A 14,848-nucleotide genomic window follows, 5' to 3' on the forward strand; every position below is an offset into this window, starting at 1 on the left:
ATGCAGCCCTGATTGTGAACCGTCAGCTAGAATCAAAGTTAATTCAGGAAAGCAGTAAAATTGGTAACATGTATTTCATGCCTCTGATACATACATTTTCCATTGCACAATCTTCCATCTTGAGACACAGAAAGCAAACTCAGCTGACTACTTTAGAGCTCCTAGCTCCAAAGGCAAAAACCTAAGAGATCCTCAGAGACACTGGCTTTGTTTTCAATGACTCAGATGTCCTTCTCCTCCCCTCACCCCCCCCCCACATCAGCCTTTAAACTCTGGACAGTAAGCACCCCACTGATCGCATTCCCCAGTCAGCTCAGAGCCTAGCCCCTCTCTGCGAACATACAGGCTCTCTAGGCAATGGAAGTGCTGTGGGTTCAGGGCCTGGCAGGGTGTTTGACTGCGAGGGTTGGTGCAGGGCAGAGGATTATAGTCCCAGCTGAAATGGTAACTTGTTCTCTCATCCTGTCCCTGAGTTTTAGGCTAAAACATTTTTCAAGTAGTGCTATTGTCCCCAAAGGCAAATGAGCATATGTAGCACATATCCAGTTATAGCCACTGCCCAGAGCTTAGAGATGGACCCTGCGCCCAGGCCCCACAAGGCCCAGGCTTTGGAACTGGCCTCTCTCTCTACAATGGGCAGCCCAAAAGGCCAGACAGGAATGCCCAAACTTTCCATCTCTGTTAAAGACCATGAGTGAACAGTGTTGTTATATAGGATTGGCTAGCAGCAGAGCTGGGGGTTTCTCAAGCCATGAGGCTCCCTAGGTCCTGTGACCATTCAGATAATGATGAGCCTTAATCATCTGAGCTCCTTTCTACTCTGCATGGTCATGGAAATGCCTATGGCATGTTTTGTTTGCAGTGTTGTTGTAGCCGTATTGGTCCCAGGATATTGAAGAGACAAGGTGGGGGAAGGAATATCTTTGATTGGACCAACTCTCTATGGCATTTTTGTAAGAAGAGGGGTTATGCCCTAATGTCAATGGCCAAAATTTCCCCTCATTATCATGTCACTGACATGGAGAGTGCTGAGTGATTGATGCTCCCACCCTGTCAGGATCCTAACAAGGGCAGTCAGAGCAGGATCAGACTGGAGGCTGAGACTAGCAGAGGAGTTCTTAGTCAGGTTCCAGTCTGAGCTTGATACCAAGGATCAGAGTCTGAGTGAGGGGTCAGGAGACAAGGTCCAAATCAAGCAAGATCAAAACCAGAAGGTCGTGGGAGCTACAAGAGATCCCCACTGTTGCCAGGACACTTCCTGAAATCCCCTTGGGCTTATACAGGGCAGGGAGCCAATCAGGAGCCATAGAGCTGTGGCATATCAGACCCCTTGAAGCAATACTTCCCATGGTCTGTGTCCACAGCAGGTTGTAGGTAGTGGAGCACAAGCTGGTTATAGCTGCTGCTGGAGGGTAGCATAGAGGTGTCTGCTGCCTGACAGTCAGGGCTGGATCCAGGCACCAGCTAATCAAGCAGGTGCTTGGGGCGGCAACTCCGGAGAGGGGTGGCACTTTCACGTATTTGGCGGCAATTTGGCGGAGGGTCCCTCACTCCCGCGAAGGACTTCCCACTGAATTGCCGCAGATCTCGATTGCGGCTTTTATTTTTTTTTTTTTTTTTGGCTGTTTGGGGCGGCCAAACCCTGAAGCCGGCCCTGCTGACAGCTCTTCAGGCCCGGATTCAAGACTCCCTGGGCCTTACACACCCCAGAGGTGGCTGCATGTGCGTGGTTTATGAAAACTTTTTGGGTCCAAAGGCCTTAGAAAGTATCTTTATATCCTGGTTTCAAAGGGTTTTCCCAAACTTCAAGCCAACATACCAGAAAGGAGATGCTGCTGAGGTGCTAATGCTACCCTTTCCTTTTGCAGAGAATGTGATAAATGGGCAGGACTACGAGGTGATGATGCAGATAGACTGTGAAGTGATGGACACCAGGATTCTGCATATCAAAAGCTCCTCCATACCCCGATACCTTCGAGAAGAGCAAGGAAATCAGACCAACCGCTTCTATAGCGCTGCTCCCACCGTCCCTGAGACAGCCCACCCCATGAGAGCAATTGTGGAATCACTGCAGTAGCTCCCAGAAGCCTCACAGCTGCAGTCTCTGAGCCTCAGCAAGGAGGCAGAAATGTTTGGTGATACAAATTGAGCATTCACGACTATCACTATTACTAGGTAAACAGCTGGGGATACCCAGATCCGGCACTAGGCCCTACCACTTGCAGTTAGTTTGTCCTTTCCAGGACTCCTAGAACTGCAGAGGCTCAGCCCAGGCATAATTCCAGCACTGATACTCCTCCTCAAGTGGAACATTTTACCAGAACCCTATGACACTGCCCTGCCCGTTGCCTTCCCAGCCTTGCTGGTGCACCCTACCTAGCCTCTTCCTCTGTCAGATACGTCCCATGATGGCCCTGGGCAGTGTTTGACATCATACTGGTAATGACAGCAAGTGAACAGACATCCTGCAGGTACAGGGCAGGCAGGCAAAGGAAGCTGAGCAGATGGGTGGTGATGTCTGGGAGTGGCAGTATGGCCTGGTAGCCAGGCAGGAGGACACGGCCTTACCTGCTGTATGAACTGGAATAACTTCCTTGACCTGTATTTCAGTGTCTCCATTTGTAAATTGGGGCTAACCCCTGCCCTACCTCACAAAGGATGGGGTTCTGAGGTTTGATTAGCTGCTGTTTTTGGAGAGCTGGGGATCTTGTGGAGGGAGGCTCTTGTAGAAGTCCAGAGTCGCAGTATTTATTTATTTACACTCATGCATGTTAGCAAACAGGGCAAGAGAAGAATGGGCAAGTTTAACTATGGAGGGGGCAGCGAGACATGGGGTGCCCTAGAAGCAACATGTCCTGTACCTGTGCAGAAGTGGGCTGCAGCTTTTGTCTGGAACTGTGCGCAGTGAACGATTCTGCTCACACTCTGCTCTGTACTTAGTGCCAGGTACCAGGATGGGAGAAAGGAACAGCTGGCTTGGCCTCTATGATTCCCCCTGTAGGCAAGAAGAGGAGTGGCTCCACGCAGGAACCACTGCAAAGCTGTGCAGAGCAGGCACACACTGCACGGCCCCCTGGAATCGTCCCCCACAGAGCCAAACCAGCTCTGCTCCTTGCAGAGCCGCTGCCCTCATGGAGGAAGAATAGGGACTGGATTTGGGCTAGATTTTAAGATTTCCCCAGTCTAACTTCCTGCAGTGCACAGCACATGGTGGGGATTATTCTAGTCTAATAGTTGTCACCACTACAAACTTTCTCTGGCTGCTCAGTCTGAATGTATTGCCCTGGAATCCCATTCCATGCAGCACCCTCCATTTCTGGCCACACAGTGCAGTTCCTCGCTCTCCAGGCACACGCACTCTTCTCACCAGTAGAAGGGAATTCCTGCCATTTGATTCCTTGCTAGGGAAATTTGTGCTAGCACCTTGTGGGAAATGAATAGCATTTTTAAAACATTCTCGTGATTGAGAAAAGCTTTGTCCCCTTAGCATGCTGAGTCCCCTTCCTAGCGCAGAAGCCGGCATTATCCTTGGATCATTTGCTCCCTGGAGAAAGCCAAGCTATGTGCAATTTAATATCTGTGGAAACAAGCAGCAGACGCTTCCTTAAAAGAGAGATTTGGGGAAAAATACACAAAATGTTTTAACAATGAACCTTCCTTTGTGCCCTTTGTGAGCACAGCGTGTTGGTTCACAGTGTTTTTTTAAAGAGCCAGCACACTGCCTCACCTGCACCTTGTGGTGCATCTTTGACTTGCGAGAGAGTGACTGCTACATCATCTGCCATGGTATGAATCATGAGATCAGACACGAGTGGCCCTAGCTCACCAGAGAAAGGTCCTGTCTGCCACCTAGCTGCTGTACAACATGGGGCTGGTCTGGAACAGAACTGTATGGGGCTCCCAGGCCCCATCACTATGGAGCAGACATGCCAAACCTGTGGAAAAAAAGCAGAAATTGGGCTTGTTTTTGACTTAATTGGCTTGTGAGTTGCTCGTTGGCTAGTTTTTGGTTTGTGGCTTGTTTTGCTTGTTGCTTATTAGAGCTTGTTGCTTCTTTTTTTTTGATCAGCTCCCGGCAAGCAGGGGTAAGGGGGGGAAAGAGTCAGGGGTGCACAGTGGGCCCACCACAGTCCCAGGCTGCACGCCGAGGGATCTAGTCACATAGAATGTTGGGGTTCTTAGGGTTTTGGCTTGTTTTGGCCTTGTTTTAAAATGAGATTAGCTTGATTTTTGGCTTATTGTGAAAGTTGGGGTGCTTATTTACCATGTGAAAGTTGGCAACTGTGCTATGGAGGCAGTGTCCCAGCCAGCTCCTGTGTGTGTTTAGAGTCACTACGATGTATTTTAGGCGATGTGGGATTTTTATTTTTTAAATGCTATGTCTGAGCAGCCTGGCTCTGATCCAAGTTAGGCAAATCTAGCAAGAAGAAATCAGTCACCTGAGCTATTTCTTGTACTTCCTGTTATGGGATGTTAATTTTATGCTAGTGGTTCTTCAATCTCATGGGCTCCCTTTCACTTGTGTGTGCCCTAGTTTGTAATGGAGCATGGGCTCCTTAGAGCTGGAGGCCAATGCCTTTGAGTAGCCCAAACTGCATTGCAAGTTACAGGCCAGACAGCTGAATGAGAACTGGGCAGCAGGGCAGAGAAATGCCCCTCTAAAATGAGTGACGAATTGGGCACCAGCTACAAAAAACAGAGCTACCAGCAGAGGTGAATACCTCCCTAGAAGGAACCACTCTCTTCTGCTACACAGTGACCACTTTTCCAGTGCTCCAAAGTAATGCCTGCAGGCAATGGGAGTCCATTGCTTTACAAATAAGAATACCTGGAATGTTGGTGACTGTAAGATGTGGCTTACACTAGCCGTTAGACCTTGTACCCACTGGCTGTGTGAACTGGCAGGAGAACCAAGATGGTAGCCTAGAGGCACACTAACTAACGGGATACAACAGGAGACAGAGCAGGGGATGAGGCAGGGGTTACTTTTACAGTGTGGGATTTTGCAAGTTTGCTGTGGCTTTTTGTGGGTGCTTGGGAGAGCATATTCAAACTTCCCAGCTGATGGCACTTTACATTTTAGGGCTAATGGTGCTGACTTTCAGGACAGTGACCACCAACATTTACCTTCTGAGAGGGGAAGGGGTGCAGACACCTTGTTCCAGTTCTTGTACTCATGTGTTTTGTACCAGTGCTTACAATGGGTTCTGCAGACGTACAGCTGAGGGTGGATGCTATAACAATCCAGGAGGAACATCTGTTTAAAAGCATTTACTTCGCAATTATATTAACCTTCCTTTACCAGCATTCTGACACCACAGATCATTGAAGGGATCCAGCTCTTGGCAAGTGTGATGAAATCTGTGATGAAAGATGTGTGTGTTTCTAAGGATTGTACTAGACTCTGGTGATATTTAAGTATCTTAACCATTAAACTCTCTGTTAAGCTCATCTGAATGGCTTCCACACTTTGACTGCAAATCTCATTGTGAAAATCAGTGGCGTTAGAGCAGACAGCAAGAACACTGCATGCCAATCTAGAGTCCTTAAGGGTTGATTGCGCAGGTTAAATTGCAGAGTTCAACTCATTAATTTGGGCACCTTGATTGTGAGTAGTTAGATTCTATTTGAAGGGATGGCCAAGATAAAAATAGCATCATCTTGCTTAAGAACACACCTTTCCTGGGTTACTGATACCTCAGATTATTAAAGTGAACTTCTTTTAATCACCCTTTTCATTCTGATGCTCTGTTTTTCCCTTCACTCACCTTAGATGGTGAAAGCAAATCTATTCAGGAACTTATTTATATAACCCTCATCACTGTTTTGAATCCCGCTGTTCACTTTCATGTCAGTGTCACTTTCAGGCTCCCATTTCCAGTGCAGTGCTGATGTCTGTGTTTCTGTCACTACAGGGAAATATTTAAATCACCCTAAGAACTGTTTTACTTGATGTGTTGTTTTAATTTCACTGAAATATTTCTATTACATTTTGCAAAACACTTTTAAACAAATCCAAATCTTAATTTTGGCCTAAAATAAATGGATTTGTCCCTCACAGTCCGATTTCCCCAGCCTTACAGACCACCAGCATGTCCTCTTGGACCAAAACTCCGCACTCTGAAGAATCTGATTATTCATACTCCTAAACAAAATGAGATTTCAGTAGGATTTTGCAACAACTGTGGTAAGCATGTATTCAAGTGAGCGCTACAGAGATCCTGGTCCCCATGGACTAGAGCCAGCTGGGAGCATCAGGGACTCCGTTTGTGTATCCCTTGCTGACCAGGGAGCAGGCCACACAATAGTAAAAATGCCTGTGCCTTGTCTAAAGGTGCCCCCTTGCCAGCACTGCCTTTTTCCGACTCAGCCCATGACACCCTAGCACCATCCCCAACAGTGACCAGATTTGGGACTTTCTATCTTAGAAAGACAGTAACTAAGTCATGAGCCTGGTACAGCAGGCTCTTCACACGCTGAGCTCCCATGCACTTCGTAAAGCTTCAAATCCAGCTCTAGATCCATAGACCCAGTCCTGCAGTTGACCCCCCAGGCAAACCTCAGCACTGAGAGGGCCTGACTCAAGCCAGCAAAGGCAGCCTAGCCGGGCATGGACTGTGCAGCACATCCTGGAAAGTTCATAAAATGGATGCAACAAGGCTATTCTTACCTGATTATTTTTAGAACCTCAGAATAAAATCCTGTTTGGGGGATAGGGGATGAGACTGCTCTGATTTTGCTTTTAAATGATATGTGGGATCACTGTATGCAGAAAAAAAAAACTTTATTTCATTCTCATAAATGAGTCCATCTGTGTTTGTAACAAGAGGAAATAAAATCATTTTTAAACTTTGTTTTTGTATCTATTTCCATTTCTGAAATGAGAGAATGAAGAGCGGAGAAATTCTCCACCGATGGAGGGAAGAAACCAGTTGAATTCTGGTCACCTCCAGGACTTGAATGAAGCTTTAGCACATAGGTTCTACTCTCTGCTCTGAGCAGGCCAAATCTTTCCAATGGAATTCTGTCCCCTGAGGCAGGGCTGGAGAGTACCGGAGCGGCCACAGCAGAGGAGACCAACTAGCATGTCTAGTCTTCAACCAGTTTGAAAACCCAGGACTTGATGGTGCAGAAGAAGGGGGGAAGCCCAAGTTCTGTAGCTGTACTAGGTGAGGGAAGGAAGGGAGAGTAACTGGGGTTACGCCCTAAAGGTCTGATTGCTACTAATGTGTCTGTAGATAATCCACCACTTGTTTCAATGGCTGTGGTTAGAGGGTTGGCGGAGGGGGTCACCTTTCAGTAGTTAGGGATTACAAGTTCCCTACATTGTAATATCGATAATGGTTGGAACCAGGAACCAGTCTGACTTGCCAGTGAAACAACACAAGACACTTTGTTCAGCTTTTTTTTAACCCACTCCTGCTGCTATATGGACGCGTTAATTCCTTGACTTTAGCAAAGCTTTTGATATGGTCTCCCATAGTATTCTTGCCAGCAAGTTAAAGAAGTATGGGCTGGATGAATGGACTATAACGGGTTGGCAACCTTTCAGAAGCAGTGTGCCGAGTCTTCATTTATTCATTCTAATTTAAGGTTTTATGTGCCAGTAATACATTTTAACATTTTTAGAAGGTCTCTTTCTATAAGTCTATAATATTTAACTAAACTATTGTTGTATGTAAAGTAAATAAGGCTTTTAAAATGTTTAAGAAGCTTCATTTAAAATTAAATTAAAATGCAAAGCCCCCCAGATCGGTGGCCAGGACCTGGGCAGTGTGAGTGCCACTGAAAATCAGCTTGCATGCCGCCTTTGGCACTCATGCCATAGGTTGCCTACCCCTGGACTATAAGGTGGATAGAAAGCTGGCTAGATCGTCGGGCTCTATGGGTAGTGATCAATGGCTCCATGTCTAGTTGGCAGCCGGTATGAAGCGGAGCATCCCAAGGGTCGGTCCTGGGGCCAGTTTTGCTCAATATGTTCCTTAATGATCTGGAGGATCGATTGCACCCTCAGCAAGTTTGCAGCTGACACATTGGAGGGTAGGGATAGGATACAGAGGAACCTAGACAAGTTAGAGGATTGGGCCAAAAGAAATCTGATGAGGTTTAACAAGGACAAGTGCAGAGTCCTGCACTTAGTACAGAAGAATCCCATGCACTGCTACAGACTAGGGACCGAGTGGCTAGGCAGCAGTTCTGCAGAAAAGGACCTAAGGGTTACAGTGGATGAGAAGCTGGATATGAGTCAATAGTGTGCCCTTGTTGCAAGAAAGCTAACGACATTAGGGGTGGTATAAGTAGGAGCATTGCTAGCAGATCAAGGGACGTGATCATTTCCCTCTATTCAACATTGGTGAGGCCTCATCTGGAGTACTGTGTCCAGTTTTGGGCCTCACACTAAAAGAAGAGTATGGAAAAATTGGAGAGAGTCCAGCGGAGAGCGGATTAGGGGGCTGGAGCACATGATTTATGAGGAGAGGCTGAGGGAACTTGGATTATTTAGTCTGCAGAAGAGAAGAATGAGGGGGGATTTAATAGCTGCTTTCAACTACCTGAAAGGGAGTTCCAAAGAGGACGGATCTAGACTGTTCTCAGTGGTGGCAGATAACAGAACAAGGAGTAATGGTCTCAAGTTGCAGTGGGGAAGTTTAGGTTGGATATTAGGAAACACTTTTTCACTAGGAGGGTGGTGAAGCACTGGAATGGGTTACCTAGGGAGGTGGTGGAATCTCCTTCCTTAGAGGTTTTTAAGGTCAGGCTTGACAAAGCCCTGGCTGGGATGATTTAGTTGGGGCTTGATCCTGCTTTGAGCAGGGGATTGGACTAGATGACCTCCTGAGGTCCCTTCCAACCCTGATATTCTATAATTCTATGATGCTATTTGATTTTCAGCCTCCTGCAGCAGCACATCCTGTTGGGTTATGGTACCTAGAGCAGAGGTTCTCAAACTGGGTCGCAACCCTGTTTTAATGGGGTCTCCAGGGTTGGTGTTAGACTTGCTGGGGCCTGGGCCTGAAGCCAAAGTCTGAGTGCCAAATAATTGCTTCAGCCCTGGGTGGCAGGGCTCAGGTTTCTGCTTCAGCCCTGGGCAGCTGGGCTCAGGTTACACCCCTACACACACATCCATGGCTGAAGCTCTCAAGTTTCAGTTTTGCCCCCCTCCCACCCACGCACCCCTGTTCTCAGTGGCGGAGCTTTGGCTCTCTCCCCCACACCGCCTGGGGTGGTGCTGCTCAGGCTTTGGTTCCCCTTCCCGGGGTCATATAGTATTTTTTGTTATCAGAAAGTGGTCACAGTGCAATGAAGTTTGAGAAACGCTGACCTAGCGCATAGAGTCTTTTTCAGGACAGGATGCCATCTCCTCATGCGGGTCTTCCCTTTGGCTGGGTTACTCCTCATCTAGCGTGCTCCTTCCCATTGTGTTAGGGGGCTGTGTATGCAGGTTCTGCTGTGCACTCTTACAGGTGTGCTCTTAAATCCCTGAGCTTTTGTGTCCTCCTTGGTGTTAAACAGGCCCTCAGCCCCTCTCCCCCCCATATCTGACCCCAGACATGCCAGCCAGTTCTCCTGCTGCAAGGATCTGGATGTTGCCCTTTTCCAGAGCTCTATCGTTCTTTCTCATGGGCCTGAGGAAGCCATGATACTTCACCCTCTTTTGTAAGTGAGATCTGCCTGTCCAGACGGACAGAGCTCCAGTTATTCTGGTCTAGCAGTATCACTCTGGAGCAGTCTAGGAGTCTTAGAAGAATGTGACCAGATATGGGGGAGAAGTTCAGCTGGTTCTGGGCTAGCTCAGAAATGGCTATTGTCAGTTTTCTTTAGGTTCCTGTGGAACCTGAATGCACAGCCCAACTCCTTTCTGCTGCTTTGACCCTCTGCCAGCAAATGGCTTATGTGAATGGAGAGTGCAAATGTGTCTCACATAAGCGTCAACTGGGGAAGCGTGCACACTTAGTGTAAGTGTCCAGAATTACCAGCATGTCACCCTGAGCTAGCTGAGGCCCTCCCAATCCCTTTTCCAACACCCAACCGCAGCTCCAATCTCCGTCAGTCACTAGATGTTTTACATTTGTGTAGTAGGTATTTGCAGTGCCTGTGAGAAGTCCTGGATTTTATGTGCCACAGTGAACCCAGGTGATTGGGCTGTAGGATTCATGATCAGGTCTTGATTCTTGAACCCACTATTTGCCCATAGCCTCTGCCGCTTGTCCTTTGGTGACAATCCCGAGGTTTTAAGAGCTAATCAGAAGGGGTTCTGGTACTTAAGGTGGCATTTTCATAGATGAGTATGTCCGGGTTACCATATGGTCATATTCTTGTATTATTGCTGCTGGTCTTTGGAGGGATGGTGGTAAAGTGTGCGCGAGGGTGGAGAGCTAGACTATAGGTGTTGCCTTCATCACTCCTGTGACAATTCTCAGAGCAGTGCTTAAGGCCCATCAACAAGTTTCATATGTATGCGTCCTGTCCCTACTGGTGCTCTGAGAAGATAAGAACCAAGGTGGCTGTCTGCAAGGTGTGAGCATTCAGGCCAATTCCAGGAATAAGAATGAGCATCTCTCAGCCCAAAGGATCCTAATGTATTTTTCAAACTCAGCTACAAATAAGGATCACTTGACCTGCTGCTGAGATGAAGCCACCTCCAGTGTGGGGGAAACCAACATTAACAGCAATGTGACACAAGAGTTTAGGACAGAAGGTGAACAAGTGCCATGGAGAATTTAGAGAGACAAGCTGGAGTTACTCAGCTGGAATTGGGTCAGGCACCAGGGCTTTAGCTGTTATTAAAAAAAAATGTCTTGGATTATCAGATGGCCACAAAAGGTCATGGCTTACACTTCATTCAGGAGATGGCACCTCCAGCAGCACCAACCTCCCATGGGCAGGCACTGGCTCAGTAAAGACTTGCTGACCAATCCTACCAGCTTCCTTTACCACAGAGCAGGGCACTGCATATTTGCATCAATATGGAGCATGTGATGGGCACAAGCTGCCAGAAGCCCATGGTTTCCCCCGCTTACAGCTGTGCTAGAACAAAACCCCGGTGTGGGGAGCTTGCGCTCAGAGCTGTGTGTGTAAGGGCAACACAAAGTACTGCCAAGCCAGATTGCCAGGAGCCCTTCCCTTTTTAAGTGGCCCCAAATCTGTAGATGCTGGGTGGGGCCAGATTGTCAGCTGAGCCCAATATGTTCTGGGTAAGGAGGAGGCCCAAAAAGGAAATCTGCTGTTCCACAGTCCGTCCTGCTTCCTGAGCATCCAAGGGGCAGGATGTGGAGTGGGACTCAGGAGCTGCTCCTGCCTGTCTCCTGGCCAGGCTGAGGGAACAGGCAGCTCTTGAAGGTGGAGAGCCATGTGCCTGGCTGGGGCAGGCTGCTGTGAGAGTCTTTTGTAATTCCTAGCCCCCCTCGAGTGCTTCCCCTGTCCACAACAGCAGCCATCTCCCTCACACCTGCCCAACTCCCTGCCTTGTCCCCAGACCTGGCTCTTTGCTCCTCCTTCAGCTCTCATTGCAAGAGGGGGAGGGGCTCAGGGAGCCCATTAGCTGCAGGGGAGGAGTGTCAGTGGCCAGCCCTATCTGTCACGCATGCAGCATGGGAGATAGCATTGCCAAGTGTCTGGTTTTTGAAACACTGACCAGACACCCAAAGTCCAGTTGCTGCCTTCAAAGGCACCGAAACAGTTGGGGCCAAGCAGGTAGGCTGGCGGGCAAGGAGGCACTGCACGAGGATCGTGGCAGACAGCCGGCAGTAGGTGGCAGCAAGCCGCTATGCCCCCAGCATAGGCCCACATCTCACTCGCTGCCTCCTCCAGTGACAGCAGCAGTGCTGGGGATGGACAGTGAGAGTGCACCCAGGAGCACCACTGCTCTGCTGCTCCTGCCCCACTGGCGCCCCCGGGCAGTGCTCCCTCTGTGCCACCATCAGCTCCTGCCTTGCACAGTGAGTAGTCGAGGCAGAGCACACACCCCCTCCGGTGCACCTGCTGTGTCCCCTGCCCAGCGCCTAGGGCAGTGCAGGGAAAAGGGTACCCGCTCAGCCCAAGCAGGAGGATCCCTGTTCCCCCAAGCTGAGAGTCACCACCTGCCCTTTGGCAGAGTGGGGGCAGGCTGTGAGCAACATTTTACCTCATTGTTCACACACACACTCCCGCTCCCGACCCCCCCCCACCGAGTCTGGAGCCACCATGTCCCCAGCCAGCCCCTGGGCCTTCAAAACCCCCATGTGCCCTACTCCCCCAATGGAGCCACCTTGGCTTTGAGCCTCACTCTACCTTTCCTGGGCCTGCACCCTGCCCACACAACCATCCCCACCCCCCATTCCTGCAGGACCTAAAGCCGTCTCCCCTCCCACTCATCCACCAGGAGAAACACGGAGCCCACAATGCCCACCCCAATCCCAACACTCTGGAATTAGTATATGCTTGATCCTCACCTCTGGTGTGTGTATGTGTCTGGAGGGGCGGGGGAGGTGTCAGTATTAGAGCTTATTTAAAAGTCTTTAACTTTTGGGGGATTTTTTGGCAGTTCAGCTCAGTGGAGTCAGTCTCTCCCCTTATTCTTCCCTCCCTTTCCCTCCTCCCTCAATTATGTGGCTTAAAGAGGGTCCCAAATACCCTCTGCCTTGTTGGAGTTATTATGGGACTTGCCTAGTTGCACTGTGGACCCTTTCTCTGTACAGCACAGAGATCTCTGTAGAGAGGAACGCATCACCTGATCTCAGTGTGATTTTGGTGAGGGTGGGGCTCGGGTGCTGGCTCTTTGGCCAGAGGAGGGCAGGAGGGACAAGAATGAACGTTTCAGCCAAAATGAAAATGCAGAGAGCAAAAGTCCATGTTTTACATTGATTGTACAGAGGAGAGTGGGCGACTCAGAGCAGGTTTCTGTTACTAAAATGCATGTTCTGTGTTTATATTTCATGCTGCACCGTACCTTGTGTAGTAACACCAGTAGCCCGACTGTTCACTGCTGAAGAGTTGTTATGGCTCCAGTCTTTTCCCTCTTCTTTTCTATAGTATCTCTGGTTAGGTACAGTGTTAGGGATATAGGTAATGCTACTTATTGTAGTAGTTGTGAGCAACTCCTTGATGCTTCCCAAAGTTCCCTGACAACTATGAATATAAGTACTGCAGCAAATCTTCTCTCCCTCACCCCCACTTTCCTCAGAACATGTTGTGATAATGGGTTTTGGGCTTTATCTGCAAAGCTGGCAGCATCTCTGCTTGCCATGGCAGGGCTGACAGGGATGGGACCAGGGCTGTGCGATGCTGGGAGCAGAGCTGGAGCCTGCTCAGACCTTGCCCACCTATTACAGCTACACATGACCTCATCAGGAGCAGGGTCAGTCACGCCAGGCCTGACCATGTAACCAGTGTAGTGCTAGGCTCTGGAAAGCAGTGCATGGGCTCACATAGTGCAGTAGCACCTCAGCCCACCTGCCCTTGGCACTCCTAAGTGAGAGCCTGGAATTTCACATGCATCATCAGCCAATGTGGGTGTGTTGTTTGCAGCACATGTAAATTAGGAATGTCATTGTCTCATTTGCATGCTGGACCACTCTTACTGGTGTGTTCTTCCAGCTTGTGGCCTGGACTCCCCAGCCACGACCAAGCAGAGTCGTGGGAGGCTGCCACATAGGAGGGTTTCATTGCAGGGGGTGATGTACATCCTGTGGCCTTGCTGGCAGCAGACAGCTCTGCTGTGGGGAGGGAGTCCAGCCATAATCTGTCTCCAGGGGACTCTCATGAGGGACTCTTAGGGCTGGACCGAGGTTCCATATTGCACCTTCTGGGACTGCCCCCTCTGCATAATGATTGTGCCAACCCTACAGTCCCTTCCCCCACACCCCAGCCTAGCATCATTCCCTGGCTACTGTCAGCTCAGCTCATGGCCTTGATGACTGTGTCAGCACAAAAGGATGGGGGTTGGTGTCACATTGAGCCTTAGTGCTTGGCTGCTGCCATGGCTCAGTCTCATTTAGTGCAGCGTGGCTCCAGGGACACATGGGTGCCATGGGACTGCCTGGGCAGCCAGCCAGCACAGGACTGGCAGGGATTACTTCCTTTGGGGAAAAGCCTAATAACTGGTGTTCCTGGGCAGGCAGATGGCAGCAGCCACCAATGGGCCTTTCTTGCCCTGGGAGGTGCCCGATATCCTGCCACTACCTACGTATGGGGCGGCAGTCAGTGTCATTGCCACTCCCTGTTTGTGTGCATGTGTTCCCCAGTTGTGCACCCATGCTGTGTGTGGTCCTGTGCATCTCTGCTCGCCACTGCTCCCTCGCCTTGTCCTGTGGCCCTGGGAGGGGCTCAGGCTCTGCTGAAGGATACGGGAGGATGCTGCAGGTGCTCTGTTCAGCAGCCGCCACCTGTTCATAGCTGGCATCAGTGCTGATCTAAGGATGTTCACAGGGCAACTGGCTGGGGAGGGTGCCTGCTAGCGCTGAGCCTGGCAGCTTGAGGGACAGCATACTTGTGTCTCCAGGGGCTCCGTGCCCAGCAGTGCTCCTTTGCAGGACCTTTTTCCAGGGCCCAGGATACAGATGACCTAGCCGCCGGTTGCCAGATGCCCTGACAATGAGCAGCAAACATAACAGTCCATCTGCCCTGGCTGTATGTGCCCAGCCCTGAGGTGGGGGCTGGCCTCTCAGGCCCTGCACCCATAGCACTGTTCAGAGATAGCTGCCTGCAGCAGCATGGGAAAAAGTGCCTGGCCCTGAAAGGCATAAACATTTGGAAACCCTACACCTGAATCTCAGTTCTGGAAATTGTGCCAGGGGTAAAATCCTTGGCAAAGGCACCAGCAAAGCCCAGGCCTGGAGCATCTGACTGGGGGCCTGTTCCCAGGGACCTG

The 14,848-nt window shown here is 49.7% G+C and overlaps 1 protein-coding gene across 6 annotated transcripts in view; it reads left to right on the top strand.

Moving 5' to 3' along the window:
• Window positions 1–6,853, top strand: part of ATF6 (activating transcription factor 6) — a 343,590-nt gene extending 336,737 nt beyond the window's left edge. For 4 of the 6 annotated variants that reach the window (XM_050963199.1, XM_050963200.1, XM_050963202.1 and 1 more), the window contains one exon: window positions 1,869–6,853. In XM_050963199.1, coding sequence (XP_050819156.1) covers window positions 1,869–2,077 — 209 coding nt within the window. In that variant the 3' untranslated portion in view covers window positions 2,078–6,853. The remainder of the gene's footprint in view (window positions 1–1,868) is intronic. The other 2 variants (XM_050963201.1, XM_050963205.1) reach the window with 2 other exon arrangements.
• Window positions 6,854–14,848: the final 7,995 nt, after the last annotated feature.

The sequence above is a fragment of the Gopherus flavomarginatus genome, chromosome 7 (genome assembly GCF_025201925.1).
Source record: "Gopherus flavomarginatus isolate rGopFla2 chromosome 7, rGopFla2.mat.asm, whole genome shotgun sequence".
Lineage (NCBI taxonomy): Eukaryota > Metazoa > Chordata > Testudines > Testudinidae > Gopherus > Gopherus flavomarginatus.